This window comes from Taudactylus pleione, unplaced genomic scaffold, assembly GCF_031769625.1.
Source record: "Taudactylus pleione unplaced genomic scaffold, aTauple2 ptg000667l, whole genome shotgun sequence".
In the NCBI taxonomy this organism is placed as follows: Eukaryota; Metazoa; Chordata; class Amphibia; order Anura; family Myobatrachidae; genus Taudactylus; species Taudactylus pleione.
In genome coordinates, this window is record NW_028285069.1 from 4,072,025 (window position 1) to 4,094,342 (window position 22,318).

Consider the following 22,318-nt stretch of genomic DNA (forward strand, 5'->3'; position numbering starts at 1 on the left):
GAGGCAATGGGGAGAAGGTTGTAGACTGCATTGTATTCAGGAGGCAATGGGGAGAAGGTTGTAGACAGCATTGTATTCAGGAGGCAATGGGGAGAAGGTTGTAGACTGCATTGTATTCAGGAGGCAATGGGGAGAAGGTTGTAGACTGCATTGTATTCAGGAGGCAACGGGGAGAAGGTTGTAGACTGCATTGTATTCAGGAGGCAATGGGGAGAAGGTTGTAGACTGCATTGTATTCAGGAGGCAATGGGGAGAAGGTTGTAGACTGCATTGTATTCAGGAGGCAATGGGGAGAAGGTTGTAGACTGCATTGTATTCAGGAGGCAACGGGGAGAAGGTTGTAGACTGCATTGTATTCAGGAGGCAACGGGGAGAAGGTTGTAGACTGCATTGTATTCAGGAGGCAACGGGGAGAAGTTTGTAGACTGCATTGTATTCAGGAGGCAATGGGGAGAAGGTTGTAGACTGCATTGTATTCAGGAGGCAATGGGGAGAAGGTTGTAGACTGCATTGTATTCAGGACGCAATGGGGAGAAGGTTGTAGACTGCATTGTATTCAGGACGCAATGGGGAGGTTGTAGACTGCATTGTATTCAGGAGGCAATGGGGAGAAGGTTATAGACTGCATTGTATTCAGGACGCAATGGGGAGAAGGTTATAGACTGCATTGTATTCAAGAGGCAATGGGGAGAAGGTTGTAGACTACATTGTATTCAGGACGCAATGGGGAGAAGGTTATAGACTGCATTGTATTCAGGACGCAATGGGGAGAAGGTTATAGACTGCATTGTATTCAGGAGGCAATGGGGAGAAGGTTGTAGACTGCATTGTATTCAGGAGGCAATGGGGAGAAGGTTGTAGACTGCACTGTATTCAGGAGGCAATGGGGAGAAGGTTATAGGTTGCATTGTATTCAGGACGCAATGGGGAGAAGGTTGTAGACTGCATTGTATTCAGGAGGCAATGGGGAGAAGGTTATAGGCTGCATTGTATTCAGGACGCAATGGGGAGAAGGTTGTAGACTGCACTGTATTCAGGAGGCAATGGGGAGAAGGTTGTAGACTGCACTGTATTCAGGACGCAATGGGGAGAAGGTTATAGACTGCATTGTATTCAGGAGGCAATGGGGAGAAGGTTATAGACTACATTGTATTCAGGAGGCAATGGGGAGAAGGTTATAGACTGCATTGTATTCAGGAGGCAATGGGGAGAAGGTTATAGACTGCATTGTATTCAGGAGGCAATGGGGAGAAGGTTATAGACTGCATTGTATTCAGGAGGCAATGGGGAGAAGGTGCATATGGTGCCATTTTCCATTCCCACAATTCAATATTTCTTTGTCCTACAAATAACTTCTTGAAAACTGTTCTATTCTACGTCCTTCACTCAAACACTGAAAATGAACATCTGTCAAATGAGCTGCCATATTGCGCAGTGCCCAGCTCTGCGCAGATAAACACTCGGCAATGAAGAAAGATTCCCTGATAAGAAATGTCCATTTTAGGGCTGGAATTCAGTCATATATCAAACAATAATTGTGCTGTTTGTCCCAGAGTTGTGTCTTGGAAAAGACCTGAATTAACAGACACAGTGCAGGACAAGTATTAATGGAGACAGTATATTGTCAGAGCGGCCAGCCTGGATACCTGCGACCACTTAAAAGCTAATCAGGACGATTTCAGCAGAAGGAGGTGTCGGAGGTGCAGCTAATGAACGGATGATCATATCTCACATGGATAACGCTCAGGCCCCACAGCAAATGAAAGATTTTTCATTAGTTTAATGTGCATTGATGCACAAATCCGTGTTATTTTTCTCAGTCTGGTTATGTGCGTGATGTATTCCCACTGCTCAGTGTACTGTAGCATTGAGCCGGGTGAATAAAACACAAATGAGCAAAGATTTATTACTCAACGAAAATAGTTGTCCCTGCTACAATCACACAGGCTGTGTGATCCCCCAACCCCGTACCCCTACAATCCTTCATAAACTGAATATCTCCCAATTTCTCTCCCCTATAGTACGTACATGCCTCTAGACTACTAGAAAGCCTGCTGGATCTGTCCTCTCACACTCATTTGCATAAAATGACCCTGGCACTAGGTATAGCTGCTACACTAGTAAATAAGATGAACAGCTAAAAATATAATAATTCCTCTTCTGCTACAGTTTGATATACACTGTCTCCATGAACGAGACTGCTGTATTTGGAACAAGATGTTTTTTAAAAATAGATTCCTTTTTTTTTTTTTTGAAATGTTGCCATCTGTATTGTTGTCCCCCATTCATTTGGATTTGTAGAGTTCTGTCTGGTTTTCAGATTATTGTTCTGGGATCAGTGAATTTGGAAGCTAGACGCATCACAGTATCATACCTCCCAACATTTGCTGCTTTAGAGTCGGGACCTCCGCACGCCGAAGGGGGCGTGGCCCAATGTCACGCCCCCATTTACATCACTAATGGGGCGTGCCTGGCATCTCCAAGATGCTGGGCTGCCCCCGGGCTTCCCCCTGTACTGTGTATGCTTCCCCCAACTGCCCCCCCACCACGGGACACTGCGGCCCATGGGCGGGACAGCGGGACAGTCCCAGAAAAACAGGAAGCGGGACAGGTGGGAGGTATGCTATATTGTATAGCTGACTGGCAGTGTAATCTGTACTTGCACAAATAAAAACAGCGCTCACTACTCTCACCCCCGTACATTCAGGTGCTGCATGGTCCAGTCCTCTCCGCTAACACGTATAGAGAGGAGATAACTGTACAGCGCACAAACACCCTCACATCTCTCTCGCCTGTTGTAACCAGTGGGTTAAATAATTAATTTCTACATAGGCATATTAAGTTGTAACACACAACCTGTGCTAGGCTCCATTGAGGTTTGAAAACAGATTGTATTAATACAATTCATAGACTGGTCAGATTAACCCTTGAGGTCAAACAGCTATATACTGAGGGGCCCTAACTTGTACCTGTCACTATCAGAGATGTATAATGAGCCATCCATAGCTTATATGGTGTTATCAGTAGACAGTGAGTCACATTCCAGTGGGGTGACCATTGTAAGATGTGTAGAGACGCTAAGCATTGGGGGTTATTCTACACAAAGGGACTTTGAGAGTTTATCTCCAGACATTAGTACACGTCATTACTGTATTTCTTTGTCTGGTAGTATATGTCAGTGCTTACAGAGCATGTGCAAGAGGAAAGAATGGTCCATGCTGTGTTGTACCAATCAGTGCTTGGTACCCAGTTTGTAACTAATATGGGCTTAATATCCGGAAAGCCAACACCCCAGACTATGGTATATAAATCAAGACCCAGACAAAGGCTCTTTGGCTCGTGCATGGACCTGAGACTGCAGTAGGGTGCCTGCAATGTAAATTGGACTACCTGTGCGTTATTGATGAAACAAGGGCTCCCCAGATGAAGATGAAGTAAATGTTATGTTGAAGAGGATAGATTACCGGTGTCATCTGGTATACTGTATACTTTGTATGTTAATTGTTTGTTTGCAACTTGTAAATAAAGTGTGTTAATTTGTACTCACTCAAATGGTCACATATGTGTACTATTCATTTCGATCAGAACAAAACCCTGCATGATCCAGTCCTGTCTGCTAACACAGTGCAGAGAGGAGATAACTGTACAGAGGCCCTGATTCAGAGCCGGACGCTCTGAAAGAGCACTTGATCTGAATCAGGGACGTCATTCTCTTTTTTTAGAGCGGCCTCCTGGCCGCTCGCACAGCTGCGGGTGACCATCCACAGCTATAGCGAGCGGCCAAAAAGATGGTCGCGATGGTCAAGACCATTGCGACCATTGGGCTTGTGATGAGACCCTTGTGGTAGGGTCTCATGGCCGCAAACCCTGGAGTGCTTTCGGCTCAGAGCCGAGAGCACCGCCACTGACACCACTTGTGATGTCAGTGGGGCCGGCCCCAGACGGTAGGTGTTCCCATGGGAACGCCTCTGTCTGGGCAGCCACGCCCCCGGCACGCCCCCTTTGTAGCGAGACCTGGCGCGACGGCTTGCCCGTCGCCATCCGGGTCTCGCGCATGCGCACGACGGAGCCGCTTCCGTCGTGCGCATGCGCACTGCCCCAACATCGACCACCTCGCGGATACTGCATTGGCTCTGAACGACAACAACCAATAAGACACTCACTTTCTCTGTTTAATTAGACAGACATAAGCTAACTGCTGATTGGTTGCTGTCATTCAGTGCGCATTTTGCAGCTGCATGCAATATAACTAAGGGGTCTATTTACATACCTCCCAACTTTTGAAGAGAGGGATGCGGGACTACGGCCCGTGCGTCCGAAAAGGGGTGTGGCTTCCAAAAGGGTGGAGCTTTCCTAAAAGGGGTGGAGCCTCGCGACAACCCCCCGTTTTCGGCAATATAGGGGGTGTGCCCAGCACTCTCCGAGATGCTGGGCAGCCCCAGGCTCTCCCTGCGTTAGTGAACAGATGCCGTGCGGTGCGCACAGCATCTGTTCACCTTCTGCACACCCGCTGCTCTGCTATGCAGAGCAGCGGGAGTGCTCTCCCCAACTCCCCCCCCCCCCACCGTGGGACACTGTGGCCCAGGTGGGACAGCGGGACAGTTCCAGAAAAACGGACTGTCCCACTGAATGCGGGACAGTTGGGAGGTATGTATTTACTAAGCAGTGTTAGGAAACAGAGTGAAAAGTGATAAGAAAGTGATAAGGTGCCAGCCAATCAGCTCCCAACTGTCATTTTTCAAACATAGCCTGTGAGATGACAGTTGGGAGCTGATTGGCTGGCACCTTATCACTTTCTTATCACTTTTCACTCTGTTTCCTAACACTGCTTAGTAAATAGACCCCTTAATGACTAAATGAGCACCACTGCCTGTAGGTAACTGGTGCACTGACGTCAATGCATAAAAACAGAACACAGATATTTAGGTTAATTCCAACTCCTATTAAGTTGTTTCACGCTCATTAGGTCTCATCAGTTTGAGATACTGTATAAATTACGGCCGCCGCAAGCATACGACTTGGGGATCACTTAGGGACTCAAAGTGGAACTCAAAATAAACTTTAAGATTGATTTTTCAATTTTAATTGCTCAGTAAAAAGTTTGTGTAGAATGTTAAGCTTTATATACATTCTGTGCCAAGAGGTTGCAGACTTTGTGCCTTTGCAGAAAACAATACTTTGGCAATGTACACAATGAAAACACATTTACATGGAAGATATGAAGGATGGTTATCACCTTCTGCCTTGAAGGAAAGTAATCACTTTTCCAAATATGGCCCTGAGGAATGATGCATTGAGCAGAGGCATAGGAAAGGCATTGCACTTCACTCAAACGCCGGAGAAATTCATCAATCTCAGGGAACCTCGCGATGTAGATAACTTACACATTATGTTCTAGTAAAATGACGGGTCATATGCTGGAGGTCAGACAAAGGGGTTGATCAAGTTACTGATCTCCTGTCTCTTAGCGCACTCCTAAGAGTTTAATAAGAGGAAGAAAAGACATTACGTATTTGAAACGAAGTACCGCGCTAATGATTCCAACACACGTGCCCCCCCCACCTTCCCGTGTAACTGAGCTGCGGTGATGGAATTTATTTTGGAGGTGGGGGAGCATATACAGTACGAGTTTTAATTTATTCCCATTTCTTGACCTGCATCTCGCTAATCAGAAGGTATTTACATGTGTCATGACTCGTGTCCCCATTTCAGGACAGTCGGTAAAATAATCTTTGAAACAATATTAGCAAAGTATAATATTATTAATCAGTGAACCGTAGCAAAACACAGCTTAGTGATAGCTAATGGGGACCATCTGTTAGAAGGGAGCGTAATGAGTGACCGAAACTTTGATTCTAAGAGGGGAATTCGTTGACGAGAGGACAGGGTTTGTCTAGACAGAGATTTAAACTGAACATAGGAGGGTTTTCAATATGCTTGGTACCTACTGTACACTCTATAGCCAAGGTTCAAGCACAAGCAGCTTTGCAATTCCGTCCTTGCAAATATGCAAATGCCGCAGGAGGTGTCGCAATGGTGGACGGTGATGGCCAGCTGAGTGTGCCTCAGCTTACTCAGGCTGGCCGGCTTGCGAGGCCATGAAACTGCGTTAGTGGACGCAGCCCCTGGCCTCGCCACTCCCGGAAAACAGGGCCGACACGCCGTTGTTTCCGAGAATGCCGTCCGGCCCCGCCCCCGCCCCTTAAATGCCTGTCTGTCGATAAGGCAGGACCTGTTCTGCACATGAGCAGAACGGGCCCTGCACACGTGCAGATTCACGATAATCGGGAATCTGCGTTTAGCACTGCATTAGCGTGAAATGCTGATTTTAGAAGCGCCTTTTTTAAAATGCTACTAGGCCCATATTACAAGTTGTTTTTGTGGCATATATAAAAAGACATGGTTAGATTGGTAAACGTGTCTGAGAAGGACGGATCTCTGTGCGCGGACGTAAATGGCGAGAATTTGCAAAAAGAGCGCATTTGCAAAAAGGAAATTTTACGCATTTTTGTATATATTTGTCCTACGGTCGGACAGAACTTGGCCAGAACTGTCTTTCCATGAAATAGGGCGTTTCAGAGCGGGAACTGGACGCTGACAATGCGCTGGCACAAATCTGACTTACGGTAGTGCCACGGGCGTGTATCTAAAGCTCCATGCGATACTAAATCATGCGTACAGGGAAGCGGCAGCTTGTTGGTGATGTATTTCTTGTGCCTGCCATGGGGCTGGTGTAAGTGCTGATGCTAACGATGGCGGTTGCGGCAACCGGGGTAAAAACCAATGGGCGGCACTCGTGACTTCCGCTTACAAATGCACGGACACCCACATTAGTCGAAAAGCTTCTCGCATTAAGATAAGATGAAAAAATATGGCTTCCGTGGCTGCCGGCAACTACTGCCACTTTGCGTGCGACTCAGAATCAGCCCCCTAGTGTGGAACTACAAATCCCAGCATGCCCACTAACCAGAGACTGGCAGCGTATGCTAAAAGTGCAGCTGAAGAAGCCTGCCCAACAGCAACTGGCTTGGGGCAAGAATATTTATGATGAAACTTAAGGGGTCTAGTTACTAAGCAGTGTTAGGAGATAGAGTGAAAAGTGATAAGGTGCCAGCCAATCAGCTTCTAACTGTCATCCCACATAGGGATGTGCGCCGGACCATTTTTGCCGGATTTAGATTTGGATTTGGTTCTAATTCATCATCCGGCTTTGGATTTGGATTTGGATTTGCCAAACTGCGGTGACTGGCTTTGGATTTGGATTTTTTACAAAAATTGGCAAAAAAAGCTAAAATCACATAAATCTGGCTTTTTTTTCTTCCTAGAGTGTTATTAACCTCAATAACATTAATTTCCAGTCATTTACAGTCAATTTAGAACACCTCACCGCTTAAATGATAGTTTTCACCATTATTGGCCAAAGGTTGCAGTGAGTTGACCAAGCGTCAGAGCAGCGGCACAACGACACAGACACCACAGTTTAAAGCACATCTATGAAACATTGCCACACAGCAGTGGCAGAAATGAAAGGTAGTTCAAGATGGAATTGTCCTTGGGCCCTCCCACCCACCCTTATGTTGGATATTAAAAAGGACATGCAGAGTCACAGTGCTTTTATACATAGAGGGCTAGTGCCCAAAGGAGTCACAGTGCTTTTAATTTATACACAGAGGGCTACTGCCCAAGGACTCATGGTGCTTGTATACACGGAGGACTAAGGGCCTGATTCAGAGCCGCTTGTAAGCGGCAGTACGCTCGTTCCGAGCGATGTTTGCACTTCTGCGCATGCGTACGGTTTATAATACGCATGCGCGAACCAGTCAGTGCGGCCGAAAATCGTTTGTTCGCTATATAACGAATACCTGCTACTTTGAGTGACAGGATGAGGCGTATGTGGGTGGTAACAGGGGAAGATGCTTGAAAACGGGGAGTGGAATTAAGAACGCAGGCGTGCTTAAAGGTCAAAACGGGCATTTTATGGGTGTGCATAATTAAAACAGCAGCGTCATTGACCACGTCACCTGGTTGTTTTATAGTCAAAACTGCTCGCAATATAGTGGTAGGAAAACCAACCACAAGAATAGAGAGCAGTTCATACGCTGGTCGATGTACTCGATTAATCTAATAAATAGCGGACATGACGTATGATGCGAGCGGCCAGGGGGCGTGTTTTTCAAATAAATGTCCGCAAGTTTTGTTCGCTCGTTTAGACATGGAGGCGTGAACAGACCGCAAAGAGCGAACGGTTCATTTGAATAGCCACCCCCTTTTTCTGAACGAGCGAGCGCTAATTGCGTCCGGCTCTGAATCAGGCCCTAAGGCCCAACGAGTCACAGAGCTTGTATACAGTGGGCTAAGTCCAAGGCAGTCACGAAGCTTGTATACACACAGTGGGTTTATGCCCTTTCATGGAGCTTGTATAATACACTCAGTGGGCTATGCCCTGTCACGGAGCTTGTATAATACACTCAGTGGGCTTATGCCCTGTCACGGAGCTTGTATAATACACTCAGTGGGCTATGCCCTGTCACGGAGCTTGTATAATAGACACAGTGGGCTTATGCCCTGTCACGGAGCTTGTATAATACACTCAGTGGGCTTATGCCCTGTCACGGAGCTTGTATAATACATTCAGTGGGCTTATGCCCTGTCACGGAGCTTGTATAATAGACACAGTGGGCTATGCCCTTTCATGGAGCGTGTATGCACTCACTGGGCTTATGCCCTTTCATGGAGCTTGTATTATACACACAGTGGGCTAAGTCCAGTCACGGAGCTTGTATAATACACACAGTTGGCTAAGTCCAGTCACGGAGCTTGTATAATACACACAGTTGGCTATGCCCTTTCATGGAGCGTGTATGCACTCACTGGGCTTATGCCCTTTCATGGAGCTTGTATTATACACACAGTGGGCTAAGTCCAGTCACGGAGCTTGTATAATACACACAGTTGGCTAAGTCCAGTCACGGAGCTTGTATAATACACACAGTTGGCTAAGTCCAGTCATGGAGCTTGTATAATACACACACAGTGGGCTAAGCCCAGTCATGGAGCACACAGTGGCAAGAAATAGAACTACTCTCTCTAACTAATCTAACTCTAGTCTCGCTTTTCCCCTCTCTATCACTACCTAACTAAGCGTGACTGTTCCGTCTGGATACTGTCACGCGAAATGGCGCCGACAGCTGGGCGCCACGCCTTTTATAGAGGCCAAACGTCACCCGGCTCTTGCGAGGTCTCGCGAGAATCCGACGCCGGACGGGTGATGTTCGGCCTCGAGGAGGAATCCGAGTCAGGCGGGAAAAGCCGAACTTGCGTTCGGGTGGACTCGAATTCCACCTGTTCGGAGCGGTTCGGATTCCTCAGAATCCGAACCGCTCATCACTAATCCCACAGGCTGTGTTTGAAAAATGACAGTTGGGAGCTGATTGGCTGGCACCTTATCACTTTTCACTCTGTCTCCTAACACTGCTTAGTAAATAGACCCCTAAATGTTCTAATTAACTCCAGCAACTTTAATATTTATGAATTTGTTATAGTGGTTCCATATTTGAACTCTGCCTCTTACCCAGCTTTGTGGCTCAAGAACATGTTATCATCTTCTGTAACTCATTTATTAGATGGACTTGATGCATTTTGCAGAAACTGGTGACCACGGTTGGCATCACAATGTTTATCGCCATTACCTGGGTGACGGGGCGGCAGCAGGGCGCAAGCTGCGTACGTATTGCTGAAATTTACTAGTAGTTACTGTACAAGAATTTGTGACCTTTTAAGGAGATATATTGTACGTTTTACAGAGGGAGATTATACCAAATGGGGTTTAGTGGATTACTCCATGTTTGAATGACTCAAACATCTGGACAGCGATGTGCTAAATGGATTATCTGACTGATCTGATAACCCACATTGATCCCATTACAGTGCTGCAGACATCTGTGAGGTTAAAGCGTGAGTTAAAACTGCAGTACGTATACAATGCAATAATATATACAGAGAACAGTTACACACACAAACACACGATATACGTGTATAAAATGATTTGAAGGCATTTGTGTGTTCCTGAATCCGAAGGTATACCTCCAATACACACTTATACAGTATGTGCATTGCACCTATCTACTAAAACGGCTAAAATCTCAGAAAATACTAAGGGGTATACTGTATTTACTAAAAGTCGATTTTGATTGATTTAAAATAAATAAAAATCGATCAACATTGATGGTGTGTTACTGGAGCTAAATCACACATTTACTAATACTTAAAAAAAAAAGAGTTGTCTGTAAGGAAAAATATGTGATTTAGCCCCAGAATCGCAAACAAAATCGCCCTTTAGTAAATAAACACCTTACTTATGCTGGCCATACACTATACAATTATCGGGGCGATCCTGCCGATATCCGCGGATCGCCCCGATAATTGTACTGTGTGTGGGGGCAACCAAGATCAAAATATCGATCGGTCTGGCATGCCGAATCGACCAGCATGTCGGACTGATGCGATATTTGCAAGTTTGTAGTCGGCCGCATCGGGCAGTGTATGCGGTCACTGCCCGAGCGACCAACTTTTCCCCCAGTTCTCTGCATGTGCATTGACTCACCTTCCTATCCCCAGCGACTGCAGAGCTATGCGCTGAGCCGACGAACTTCCGGGTAGCCGCTGTTCACTTCCGGCGTCATAGATTAGTTGAAGTCTAGGCAGTGAGTAGTTTGGTAAGACAGCGCTGTTCTGACATTGCAGTCCCGTGAGCCAATCAGCGGTCGCGCTGACTGTAGAGCGCCTGCTGATTGGCTCCGGCTACTGACAGTTCCCACGTGGTGTGACTCAGCCCACGTGGGAACTGTCAGTTGCCGGAGCAAATCAGCGGGCGCTCTACAGTGAGCGCGACCGCTGATTGGCTCGCGGGACTGCAATGTCAGAACAGCGCTGTCTTACCAAACTACTCACTGCCTAGACTTCAACTAATCTATGACGCCGGAAGTGATGCAATGCCCCGTGAAGAGCCGAGAGCTGCCATTCGGGAGCTATGTGTATGTGTGACAACACACATACTGATAGCTGTGTTCCATGGATCGGGTAAGGAAGTTTTTTTGTTTTTAAACACCCATGGATTACTGCGGAGACCAGCGCTGGATGCAGGTGAGTATGAAATCTTTCTTTGCAGGCCCATTTTTTTGGGATATTCTACGTGGAGAAGGGGACAGAACATCTGGTATAGGTAAGTATGTGTGAATGGGTAGGTGTGTGTAATAAACTTATACTGGGCACGCTGTGTGTGTTTTGGATTTTTTTACCTATTTATTTTACAGTAAAATTACACGTGCCGCATGTCTGCTGGCACTTGTAGTTCCACAAGTGCAAAATGGCAGGCATGCTGGCACTTGTAGTTCCACTGTAAAGTACAATAGTGCTACATTATTTGGCCCCTCTATTATCCCCATACCCACCGCTCCAGGGGTATGGGGATGAGCCCCAGGCTTCAGCGTAAGCCTGTGGTGCTCGGGAGAGGGGGGACCCTTTTTTGGGGGGTACCCGACTCCCCCGAGATCACCGGCTTGCGCTGACCGACTTGGGGTGTAATGCTTTGGACCTGGAGCCCCGGTGATTGGGTCTCCGGGCTGTGGCATTACACCCCGGTCGGTTGGGTCTGGTGCTGGTCTTAAATATAGGGGGTACCCCACATCTTTTTTGCACCCTATATTTAAAACCAGCACTAGTCCCTGCAGCCTGGTGTTGGTTTCTAAAATACGGTGGAACCCTACACATTTTGTTCCCCGTATTTTTAGAAACCACCACTGGCTGGCAAGCCTGGGGCTGGTTTGCCTTTTGGGGGGGACCTTATGTCATTTTTTTTGTAAATATTTGCTACTTTTTTTACAGGTTCAACAATTCAAACGGGAATTTTCGGGAAATATTCTAGGGACCCCCCTAAAGATGTGTAGACATGGGGGATCACTATGGGTCCCCCATTTATAACTACTGAACGAAGTCGTGGTTTATAATTGCCGCGGAAAGTGCATAAATGCGACTTTGAAGAAAGTGATGCAGAAGAGCATTTAGAATTTTTGGGGGGCGAAAATAACTATGCCCAGCAAATTTGGGGTACTTGAAAATGGGGGTCAGCATATTTTATAGTTGCTAAAGTGCAAATTCTTTTGTCCCTCCACTGTGAGGGAACAAAAATATGACAGAGCCTGGCAGATTTTTGTTTGAAAAAATCTGTTGGTTGTGTTAAAATATCTGTCAGTGTATGGGCAAGATATCTGTTGCTTTTAAATTGGTCTGTCGGTCAGACAGATATTTTTATCTGACAGTGTATGGCAGCATTAGGGTCATCTAAGACCGGCAAAATGTGTGGAACTGCAGTGTTCCTTTATGTGCGCCTAACTGTCTGCCACAATACCTGATCTTGGGACCTTCCCCTCCCTCCCAAATTCAAACTGTATTTAACTAACCCATTATGTCAGGTGCGGGTGTGGAGACAGAATTCTACTGACAGACAGACTGTTTCACCCCACACGGGACTCATGACTTGCTGAGACAGTAGCAGAAAACGCCCTACCCTACACTGATGAGACTATAGGTGCCCATCCACTAGAAGACAAGAAAACGACTGAACAATTACGACATTGTAATGGTGCAGTTGTTTGTCAGTCTGTGATGAGCCTGCACTGAACGAGCAGTCGTTCAGTGTAAGCACAATCAATCATCTGCAAACATGCTCAACCTGACGTTATCGTCAGGTTGTCCAGCATGTTTGCCCGATGATAGATGTCTAAAACGACCAGCGGGAGTGCATCGCTGGTCGATTTAGACATTTTTGCAAACGATTTGCAAACAATTTGCAAACGATTTATGAACGATTAAATGATAACAATATCGTTCAATCGCTCAACTTAATCGTCTGGTGGATGGGCACCTTTAGGGTGGGATGCAGCAAAGGTAGAAATGTGGTCAAACCCTAAAAATGCGATTTTGACCGCATTTCTCATATGCACCAAGCCCCGGAATGTGATCCACTCCGGGGCTTGGTTGCTGAGGGTAACGCTATCTTCTTGATGGTGTTACACTATAGAAGCCTATGGGCTATTATCGGGAGAGTGTTGAGAGAGGGATCCAATCGAATCGCTCCCAGCACCCCCCGTGGTGCGTGCGTCCTTCTGCACATGCGCAGAAGGACGACAGAGGGACTTCTGGGTAAGGCCACTCTCTTACCGATAGAGCGGTCCTCTGTGGTGTTCATCATGCATCCCGCCCTATAACAGAGTGAAACAGTCCCTCTTGGTAGGCTACAATCTTTGTAAACGTACAGAACACGCGCCAGATGTCCTGTGTTTATCATGGCATGTAATTAGTTTCCTGGCGGGTAGTATCCCGGACGTCGATATACCAACGCCACAATCCTGCCGCCTGCATTAATGCCGTCCCCGATATCCCAAACAACATCAGGATACCGGCGTCGGCATCCCGACTCCTGCCATCCCGATCGTCCACAGCCGGGTAGGTATATAGTTTGCCCGGGGATGGGGGGGTTAGGTTTAGGCATCCCGGGGTGAGATTAGGGTTAGGCACCCCCCCTGGGAGGGTTAGGCCACAGGGAGGGGGGGGTTAGGTTTAGGGTGCGGGAAGGGGAAGGGGGGGGTTAGGGTTAGTTACCACTGGGGGGAGGATAGGGTTAGGCACCGCTGGGGGGAGGATAGGGTTAGGCACCACTGGGGGGAGGATAGGGTTAGGCACCACTGGGGGGAGGATAGGGTTAGGCACCGCTGGGGGGAGGATAGGGTTAGGCACCGCTGGGGGGAGGATAGAGTTAGGCACCGCTGGGAGGAGGATAGGGTTAAGCACCACTGGGGGGAGGATAGGGTTAGGCACCGCTGGGGGGAGGATAGGGTTAGGCACCACTGGGGGGAGGATAGGGTTAGGCACCACTAAAGGAGGGTTAGAGTTAGGGGGGGGAGAGTGGAGGGTTAGCATACTTACCAGCTCCATTTGGGATTGTAGATCATCGGGCTTCCGGCGTTGGTATGAGAACCGGCGGCTATTCAACTGTCGGTATTTCATACCAATTCCGTTTATCATACCGTACATAGTAGATCTAATATAATTACTGTTTGTTCCAAGTACCACAATATCTGTTATGGGAGTGTCATGATATTCATGGCTCCGTCAAGGAGGAAGCTTTTTCTAAATATTGTACCTTTCTGTTTGTAAGTCTACCAAAAAAGTGCCTGTAAACCACATTGGGGGAGATGTAGGTAACCTTTCAAGAGTCATAAAGTGGGGGCGTTGCCTATAGCAACCAATCAGCTTCTGACTATCATTTTATAGACTGTGCTAGATAAATGACAGATAGAAGTTGATTGGTTTGGCAAAATCTCCATGTTACCTCTCTCGAAGGTTTGATACATCACCCCCATTGTCTTTTGTAACTTGGTATATATTTATGTAAATGTACCAAAACAAATTTATATACTTGAGCCAAATGTTTTAGCCTCATCAGCCACTAGTAACTGAGACAGGAACATTTTACAATCAAAATATTAAGGATACAAACAAGTTTCTTTAAAATATAATTTTGATAACAGCATGACTGACATGCCATGTTTAGTTCACATTACAATGGCAGCTATCGCTGGAAGACATCATCATGCCATCTGACTTAAAACTGGGTGTCTATATATAGTTAGAACGACGAACAATATATCGACAGTGCGCTGGCGAGTGTGTACATCCGATATGACCCCACATATCAGGTGGGCCCTACAGCACAGCTGATGCCGATATATCAGGCAGATATATCGGTGCATCTACCTGTGTGTACGGGCAACCCACCGATCGCCCATATGCCGACCACAGGAACCGCCGCCAATTGACTTACAGAAGCTGATAGCGCAGCGGGTATCACTCCAAGCAAAAGACGAGGAGTCACACACAAAGTTTTGTATAGCAATCCAGAGCTGCTAAGACTTACATCAATGCCCCCAAAGTGCCAGGGCACTTAATGAGTATCAATATGTTACTCTATGTATATTTTAAGTAGAAAGAAATACTGTAGTTGTCAGCTTAATATCACCTTACATACCTGCTGCTCAGACTCAACTCAGCGTTTAGTTAAAGGGACATAAATTTGTACAAAAAATAATGTATCATGCCAGTATGTATATATGCAAGACACAAGAGCACGCAATCAACTATGTCAGTAGATAACGCACTATGGGAAAGAGAAGAGAAACAATGGGATCTCTACCTAGAAGATACATGTACTTAAATAAATTCAGTCCTTAAAATTGGAAATACAAATGGATAATATTACTTTTTCACTCCTATTTATTGTTTCTCCTTATAGACCTTTTCCTTACTTTAGTCCAGAGTCCAGACAGATGCTCACTTTACCCATAAGTTTTGTATTATGACCGCAGAGATGTGCATTCCCCATGACAACTGTACATGCAACCGTGAGACTGGAGAGGAAAAATATCCGTCCATCCGCCCGTAAGGAGAGTGAAACAGTTTATATCACCAGATTTGAGAGTTGTGTTGGATTAAGGGCCACATGGGCCTGTTGTGAGACGCGGAGGAGCTGTAACAAGTGCTGTGTGGGTGTGTTCAGTGCCATATGGGTGTGACCAGTGATGTGTGGGTGTGGCCAGTGACATGTGGGTGTGACCAGTGACCTGTTGGTGTGGCCAGTGACATGTGGGTGCGGCCAGTGACATGTGGGTGTGACCAGTGACCTGTGAGTGTGGCCAGTGACATGTGGGTGTGACCAGTGACCTGTGGGTGTGGCCAGTGACATGTGGGTGCGGCCAGTGACATGTGGGAGTGTACACCCTTACACTATCAGCCCCAAGTCTTCCTAAATACGCAAAGAAGACAAAAAAATAATATAAATTGTAATACTTATAATTTATGGGCAGCTGGTTATTATCATGCTGCAATGATGATGGGCCTATATTTATATGGACGCCTGGGGCTGTAGTTCCATCCACCCCATTATTAATCTGGCACTGTCTGAGTTGTATTGGTGCGCCCCAAAGCTGATGTTATTTTGTGGCAAACGATGTGTATTTGATATAAAATATAGACCTTTAGCCCTGGCGATAACACTTCAGCCTTTACCTGAGTACTAGCAACATTTGTGCCGTCTGTAACTTCCACCGTCATATTATAGCTTGAGCGAAGTTCAGCATCCAGCGGCTTTGCAATCACAATGGTTCCCACTCCTTTCTCTATGTCAAATGCGCTGTCCATATTTCCCCCTGTTACAAAGAAGAAATACAATCAAAATAACATCCACTTAATAGGAAACCTATAATGCACTAATAACCTTATACTAAACACTTACACAATGATAGCAGTTACTATCTGGGCCATGTGTGCCACTATAGTAAGGTGAATACAGCAAATGCTCTTGTGAGATACCAGCCTATTTGTGTATAAATGCCCCCTGCTTTATGGGAACGGGCAAGGACGTGTAGGGGCGTTCCGTATTACGTTTACACCCAATTGCACAAACAAAAATTTCAATTATAGGACGGAATTTTTGAAAATGAGATAAAGGCGTGAATAAGTTGCAAGCTGGGGGTTCCTGCTGTATAGGAGGGTACACAGCAATCTTTCCCTTCAAAAGGACTGGACTATTATCTCTCTAAGGGGCAGTATTCACCTTGCTTAAGTAAAAAGTATAAATTAAACAATGTCAGAAGCAGGAGACATGGCAGATCTCTACTGCATTTGACACAAAAGTCGCAGCACACCACGGTTGCCATAGAACGTATGGGGCACAGGCAGGGCCGGCGCTAGGCTTTGCTGTGCTCAGCGCCGTCCTGTGTTGCTGCCCCTTCCCTCCTCCACTACCTCCCCCAGTGCGTATATCACAAAATTAGTGCCATGTTGGAGGGCTTTTCCTACGCCCTCTGGATCCCATGGCGCTCCGGGCGACTGACCAGCTTACCCGTGCCTGGAGCCACTAGTGGGCACAGGCAGTAGTGCAATTTAACAAGCGGCAAATCCCAAAAGTTTTCCAAGCTTGTCAGTGATGGCGTTACCCCACTTACCTCTACAGAGAAACCCGGACAGAGAAGAAGTCTTGTGATTGTGGGCTCTAGCCTAACCCGATGCCCATCGCAACTACTTTGCACTGCACATGCGAGGCCAGAAGTGGGGTGACAACGGACTTATTGCCCTATTTTATAAGGGGAGGGCAAATATATTCAGGAACCTGCTACAGTGCAGACAATGCATGTCCCAGAGGAGGGACAGACACAGTTAACATAAGGGATATTAAGGGGAGGTGGAAGGTGGGTGAATTGATGTATCATTAATGGAGTGTAGGGTATGTAGTGTACAAGGACCCCAGGATCAAGATGGGTCCCATGCCACACATCCTGCACACACCATAGACCACGCTCTTTTTGCCGAACAGTATGCACCTCACCTTAACCTGTTTCTGGCGGCCATCTTCCAGGTGATACAATCGGACAGATGGTACCGGTGCAGTAGATCTAAAGATTAGCACTGTGCTACAGCGTCTGCACGATCCTATAAAAAGACGACCCCAAAAATGCCATGTTTTAGGGGTTGGAGTTAGGCCATGCAGACAGGTTCCCATGGCGTTAATACGCCTCTGGAGTGGTGGTTTGCTTGTAAAATGTCACCCACAAAAAACTTCAATGACACTTTCAGGTGGGTGCCAGTGTGAATGGCAAACACACAAGTAAGCGTGAGATGTTGAAATAACAGTTTTGTAACTGGACTTTTGAAGTGTTGAAGGTTATACAGCTTTACACTGTGTCACACTCAACTGCAACTGATAAGAGGGGAATGTCCCTGGCATGGAGCTGTACATACAGCTGGATTCCATTAGCTAAATGGTAACATGACATGCCACAGCGTTCAGCCCGGGATCTCATGATACCCTCATGGTGAACAGTGAAAGCACCGGTCATATCTGTCAGCATCTAGTTAGCTTGGATTGAAGAAATCGATCAGAAAATTCCTTTTTACACTGGGGAGATTCAATGCACTTACTGTCAGCAGGGTAAGCTAAATAAACCTGCCACTGCGCCGTTCTAAATAAATATAAAAATCTACAGCCTACAGTATTGTCTTACAAATCATAGAGAATAAACAAAAATGGCAGCTGCTCAATCAATCTAGCAGCACTAATCAGGTGCATGAAAGGGAGGGGTCATACTAAGTAGAAAATGGAGGGGGGTCTAACCACCTATTGTTCCTCAGCACACTGGATAATACTTGCAACTATATATGAAGACTATATGGTCATAGAAATTCATAGATATTGGTTGCATGCATTTGCAAATACATGGGAAGCTGCTAGGCCACGTCACGGCTTCTCTGTCACTAGCAGTCCCTAACACTAAGGGGTTCATGTCCGGGGCGCAGTGCACCCTGAAAAACGTCCAGCCCAGGACCCCTCCAACCAATATCTCTGAATTTCTATGACCATATAGTCTTCATATATTGTTGCAAGTACTATTCAGTGTGCTGAGGAACAATAGGGGGTTAAACCCCCTCCTTTTTCTAAATCATAGAGAATATAATGATAATTGTGGCGTATGTCCAATTATTATTAATTCGTCATACAGTATTTACCAGCTGCAAAAAATGTATCGAAAATGCATTTATAACTGGTGATAAAAGTCATATATAGGTTTAGAAGACAAGAAACTAACAAGTCTTCTTAACATTATGCAAATTCATCCCATAAAACAATTCTAATTAATTCTGATAACACCATAATTTGTATAAAAGTTCTATGAATGAATACACTGCCATACTAGAACGACAGAAAACGCGCTATTCTGTACAGCAGTAAAGTTTGAGTAGTTCTTCTAACTTTGTCCATTTAATCAGAAGTGTCTTTATGCTTCTCTGGGACCGGCGACACAGGGAAGTGACATATGGACTTTGTGACAAGAGCGGAGAATTTTATAGTGTTCTTCAAGCTAATGGCTGCGGGGACTCGGCACAAACAGGTGGAGGGATTAGGCTGGAAAGACGGCTATAACACTTACACCGCTGCAGTCGGCGATTCTGTATTTGCTGACCAACAACAGTCTCAATTAAAAAAATAAAAATGTTTTTAAAGTTACAGTAGGCAAGTAGTCTAAATGTTTCCATATTGACGCGTGCACTGGATGGAATGCTTACATACCACGTGCATACAACGCGCGGGCATGTGCGCTGCATTGTACGCGATCCATAGGTTTGCAAAGTACGAATGCGTGCTGTGGCGTACGCATGTGCGTGGCAAATAGCATGCCCCGATGCATGGGCACGTTTGCCACATCAGCGGCAAAGATGAGCGAGGACTCATCTGTATATTTAAACAAATCAACACTGAGGGCACCTGTCCGTTACCCTTATACGCTATTTTCCAGGCACTTTTGCCAATACAATCTATTGCACCCTTCAAAAATTCTAACTACATTGTAAATATTTTTGTCCTGTTTTTAATGTGCTCTTCAGGTGTCGGTCAGCAGCTAAAACCGTGAACTCGCGCACGCCCATTATAATGTTGCTCTTATCTCCATACTGGGCATGCACGAACCGGTAAGGGCTCACATACCCAGTAAGCTTTGCAGCTTGCCCGTAGTGCACAAGCGCAAGAAGAGAAGGTCACGTATGTGCAAGTACTATGCAAGAAGAGTCCAGACTTGCACATATAAATAATGTCATCCTGAGGCTGTGCTATCAGGGGCGTATCAATAGTGGGTGCAGGGGGTGTAGTGCACACAGACCCCTAAATCCACTCCAGGGGGGCCCACACAACACACCTTGCACCAATACATTATATTGACTTCTCTGGGGTCCAGCACCAGCGCTATAGATATCACCGGGAACATTCTGCGGTTGCCTGCACATGCGTAGTAGTCTATGACACAGTGCCAGAGTCTACCTTGCAATTGCCCAGCGAGAGAGGGGGGAGCCCGTACCCAGACTTCACATGGACCCTCTCATTTCTTAACCCGCTTCTGGGTGTTATGTTTCGCACAAACTGCGATAAGAATAGCTTATTGCAGTTTGATAAATTGCAATGCAAAGGAAATTAAAAGAACTGCACTGGAAATCAATAATATCTCTGTAGCAACTCTACTGATAAATAGCAATGATGTCGGGGAAAAAAAGATTAACACTGCATAGTAAAGACCCCTATGGGGTAGATGTACTAAGCCTCGGAGACAGGGCCGGCTCCAGGGGTAGCTGCGCCCTGTGCCGGATGGTTCTTAGGCGCCTCTAGTCGTGCAAGGTGAGAAAACGGAGGCGTGGCCTAATTACAATTGACCACACCCCCGAAATGACGTTATTTGGGGGCGTGCCCGCATGGCACGCCTCCCGTGTAACCGAAGGCTGGGGGTGAGCCCAGCACTCCGCCATTAGCTGGGCTCCCCCCAGCCCTCTTCTGGCACTAAATGGATGCCGTGCGCATGCGCGCAGAATCCATTCAGCTACTCCAGGGTCCAGCACCGTCGCAACAGCTGCAGCGGTGGGGGTGCCCAACCTCCCGAGCAGACCACCCGCGATATACTTTGGCCCACAGGTGGAACAGCAGGACAGTGCTATCCCGCAGAAATCGATGTTGGGAGGGGTGTGCCCTCTATGGGGTGGCGCCCCTGTTTGACCGCACTGGTCGAACATGCCTCGAGTCGGCCCTGCTTGGAGAGAGATAAAGTGGAGAGAGATATAGTACCAATCAATCAGCTCCTAACTGTCACTTTACAGACTGTGGGCCTCATTCATCAACGAGTTTTATCACTTAGAATGTGTGATAAACCTTGTTGCGTATGATAATGGTGCAACAGTCAATCAGCTCCCAACTGTTATCTGTTTGAAAAATGACAGTTGGGAGCTGATTGGCTGGAGCACCATTTATCATACACAACGAGTTTTATCACTCATTTTGAGGGATAAAACTCGTTGAAGAACGAGGCAGTGTGGGCTCTATTTATCAATCTTTTTTCACCAGTGATCGAAGTGGAAATTTTGAAGTGGGGGTATGAAAATTTCAGGGGGGCTTTACTTAGGCAGGTCCAAATCCTAAGCCCCACCTGATACCCCCACTTCCGTTTCAGCTCTCCTCCCCTCCCAGCTCACCCTCCCCCCTCCCAGCACACCTCCCAGTTCACCTTCTAACTCCAAGCTCACCTCCCAGCTCCCCACTCCCAGCTCACAGCATACCGCCTGCTAATTTGATAAATCTTCTCTTAGGGAACAAATTACCTCTAACACATTTGAGTGATATTTTCAGCAGCAAAATCACTCCGCATGCTGAAGTTATCTGTAAAACAATAAGTATACCATTACCATTACTGCTTTCACATTAGTATAGAGGATTATTTTAGTCAAGTGCTGCTAATCGAGTGCATTTCATTATGTGATCACCGGGAAGTGATACCAAGGCTGTATGATAGCAGAACCGTTCGGTGATTGGCCCGCAGTATTCAGGCTTGTCTAAACACCTTGCAAAACAGAAAGGACATCTACAGTGATCTCAGAGGAGCGACTGCTGTCTAGAAAGGATCATTAAAGCCTTTCCCTTCCCCCAAAAAATAAAGTCCTTTATTCTACAGTGAGAAAGATTATTTACAAATGGACAACAATGAAGACAGTTGCCAACCTTGCCAGGACGGAGTGACCCAAATTTACTCAAAGATTAGAATTTTGCCCCAAGAGATTGCAAAGATCTCAAAAAGCTACAGGGATCTCCAGGCCTTTAAAAAAATGGTAGATGTGTGTTACTCTATAATAGAACATATAGCTTTCACTGAAGGGTAGCCAGGAGCAGGCACATTACCTACAAAGAAATAATTGCAGTATGGCATAGCATTGCCAAATTGGATCTGAGTGAAACAAAAAGACCTCTGGACAGACGACACCAATGTGGAGATGTGTGGTCTTAATGCCCAGTTCCCTGTTTGGACAGAACTGTTTTACAGCCACAAAACTCCTCTTTATATTAGTGGATTAGAGAGAAAAATGTGAGACCATCTGTCGGCTGATACTGGATCCTGCAGCAGGACAATGATCCTGAGAACAACGGCAAATCTACAACTGAAAGGCTGTAAAAGAAAATAATCGAAGTTTTGGATTGGCCAAGTCGAAGTCCAGACCTCAACCACAGTAAGATGTTGTCGTGAGGCCTTAATGCTGCGTATCCACTAGCCGATATAATGAACGATTGAACGATAACGATATCGTTCATTGCATCATCCAGTGGATATGCCGTCAACGACCAGCGATGCGCGCTCCCACTGGTCATTGACGACGACGCTCATCGTCCGAACCTGCTGTC

The 22,318-nt window shown here is 46.3% G+C and overlaps 1 protein-coding gene across 1 annotated transcript in view; it reads right to left on the reverse strand.

The window, feature by feature from the left end:
• The window catches only part of FAT3 (FAT atypical cadherin 3), a 467,371-nt gene that overhangs the window by 179,427 nt on the left and 265,626 nt on the right, over positions 1–22,318 (reverse strand). The window contains exon 7 of the mRNA XM_088455722.1: positions 16,123–16,262. Coding sequence (XP_088311848.1) covers positions 16,123–16,262 — 140 coding nt within the window. The remainder of the gene's footprint in view (positions 1–16,122; positions 16,263–22,318) is intronic.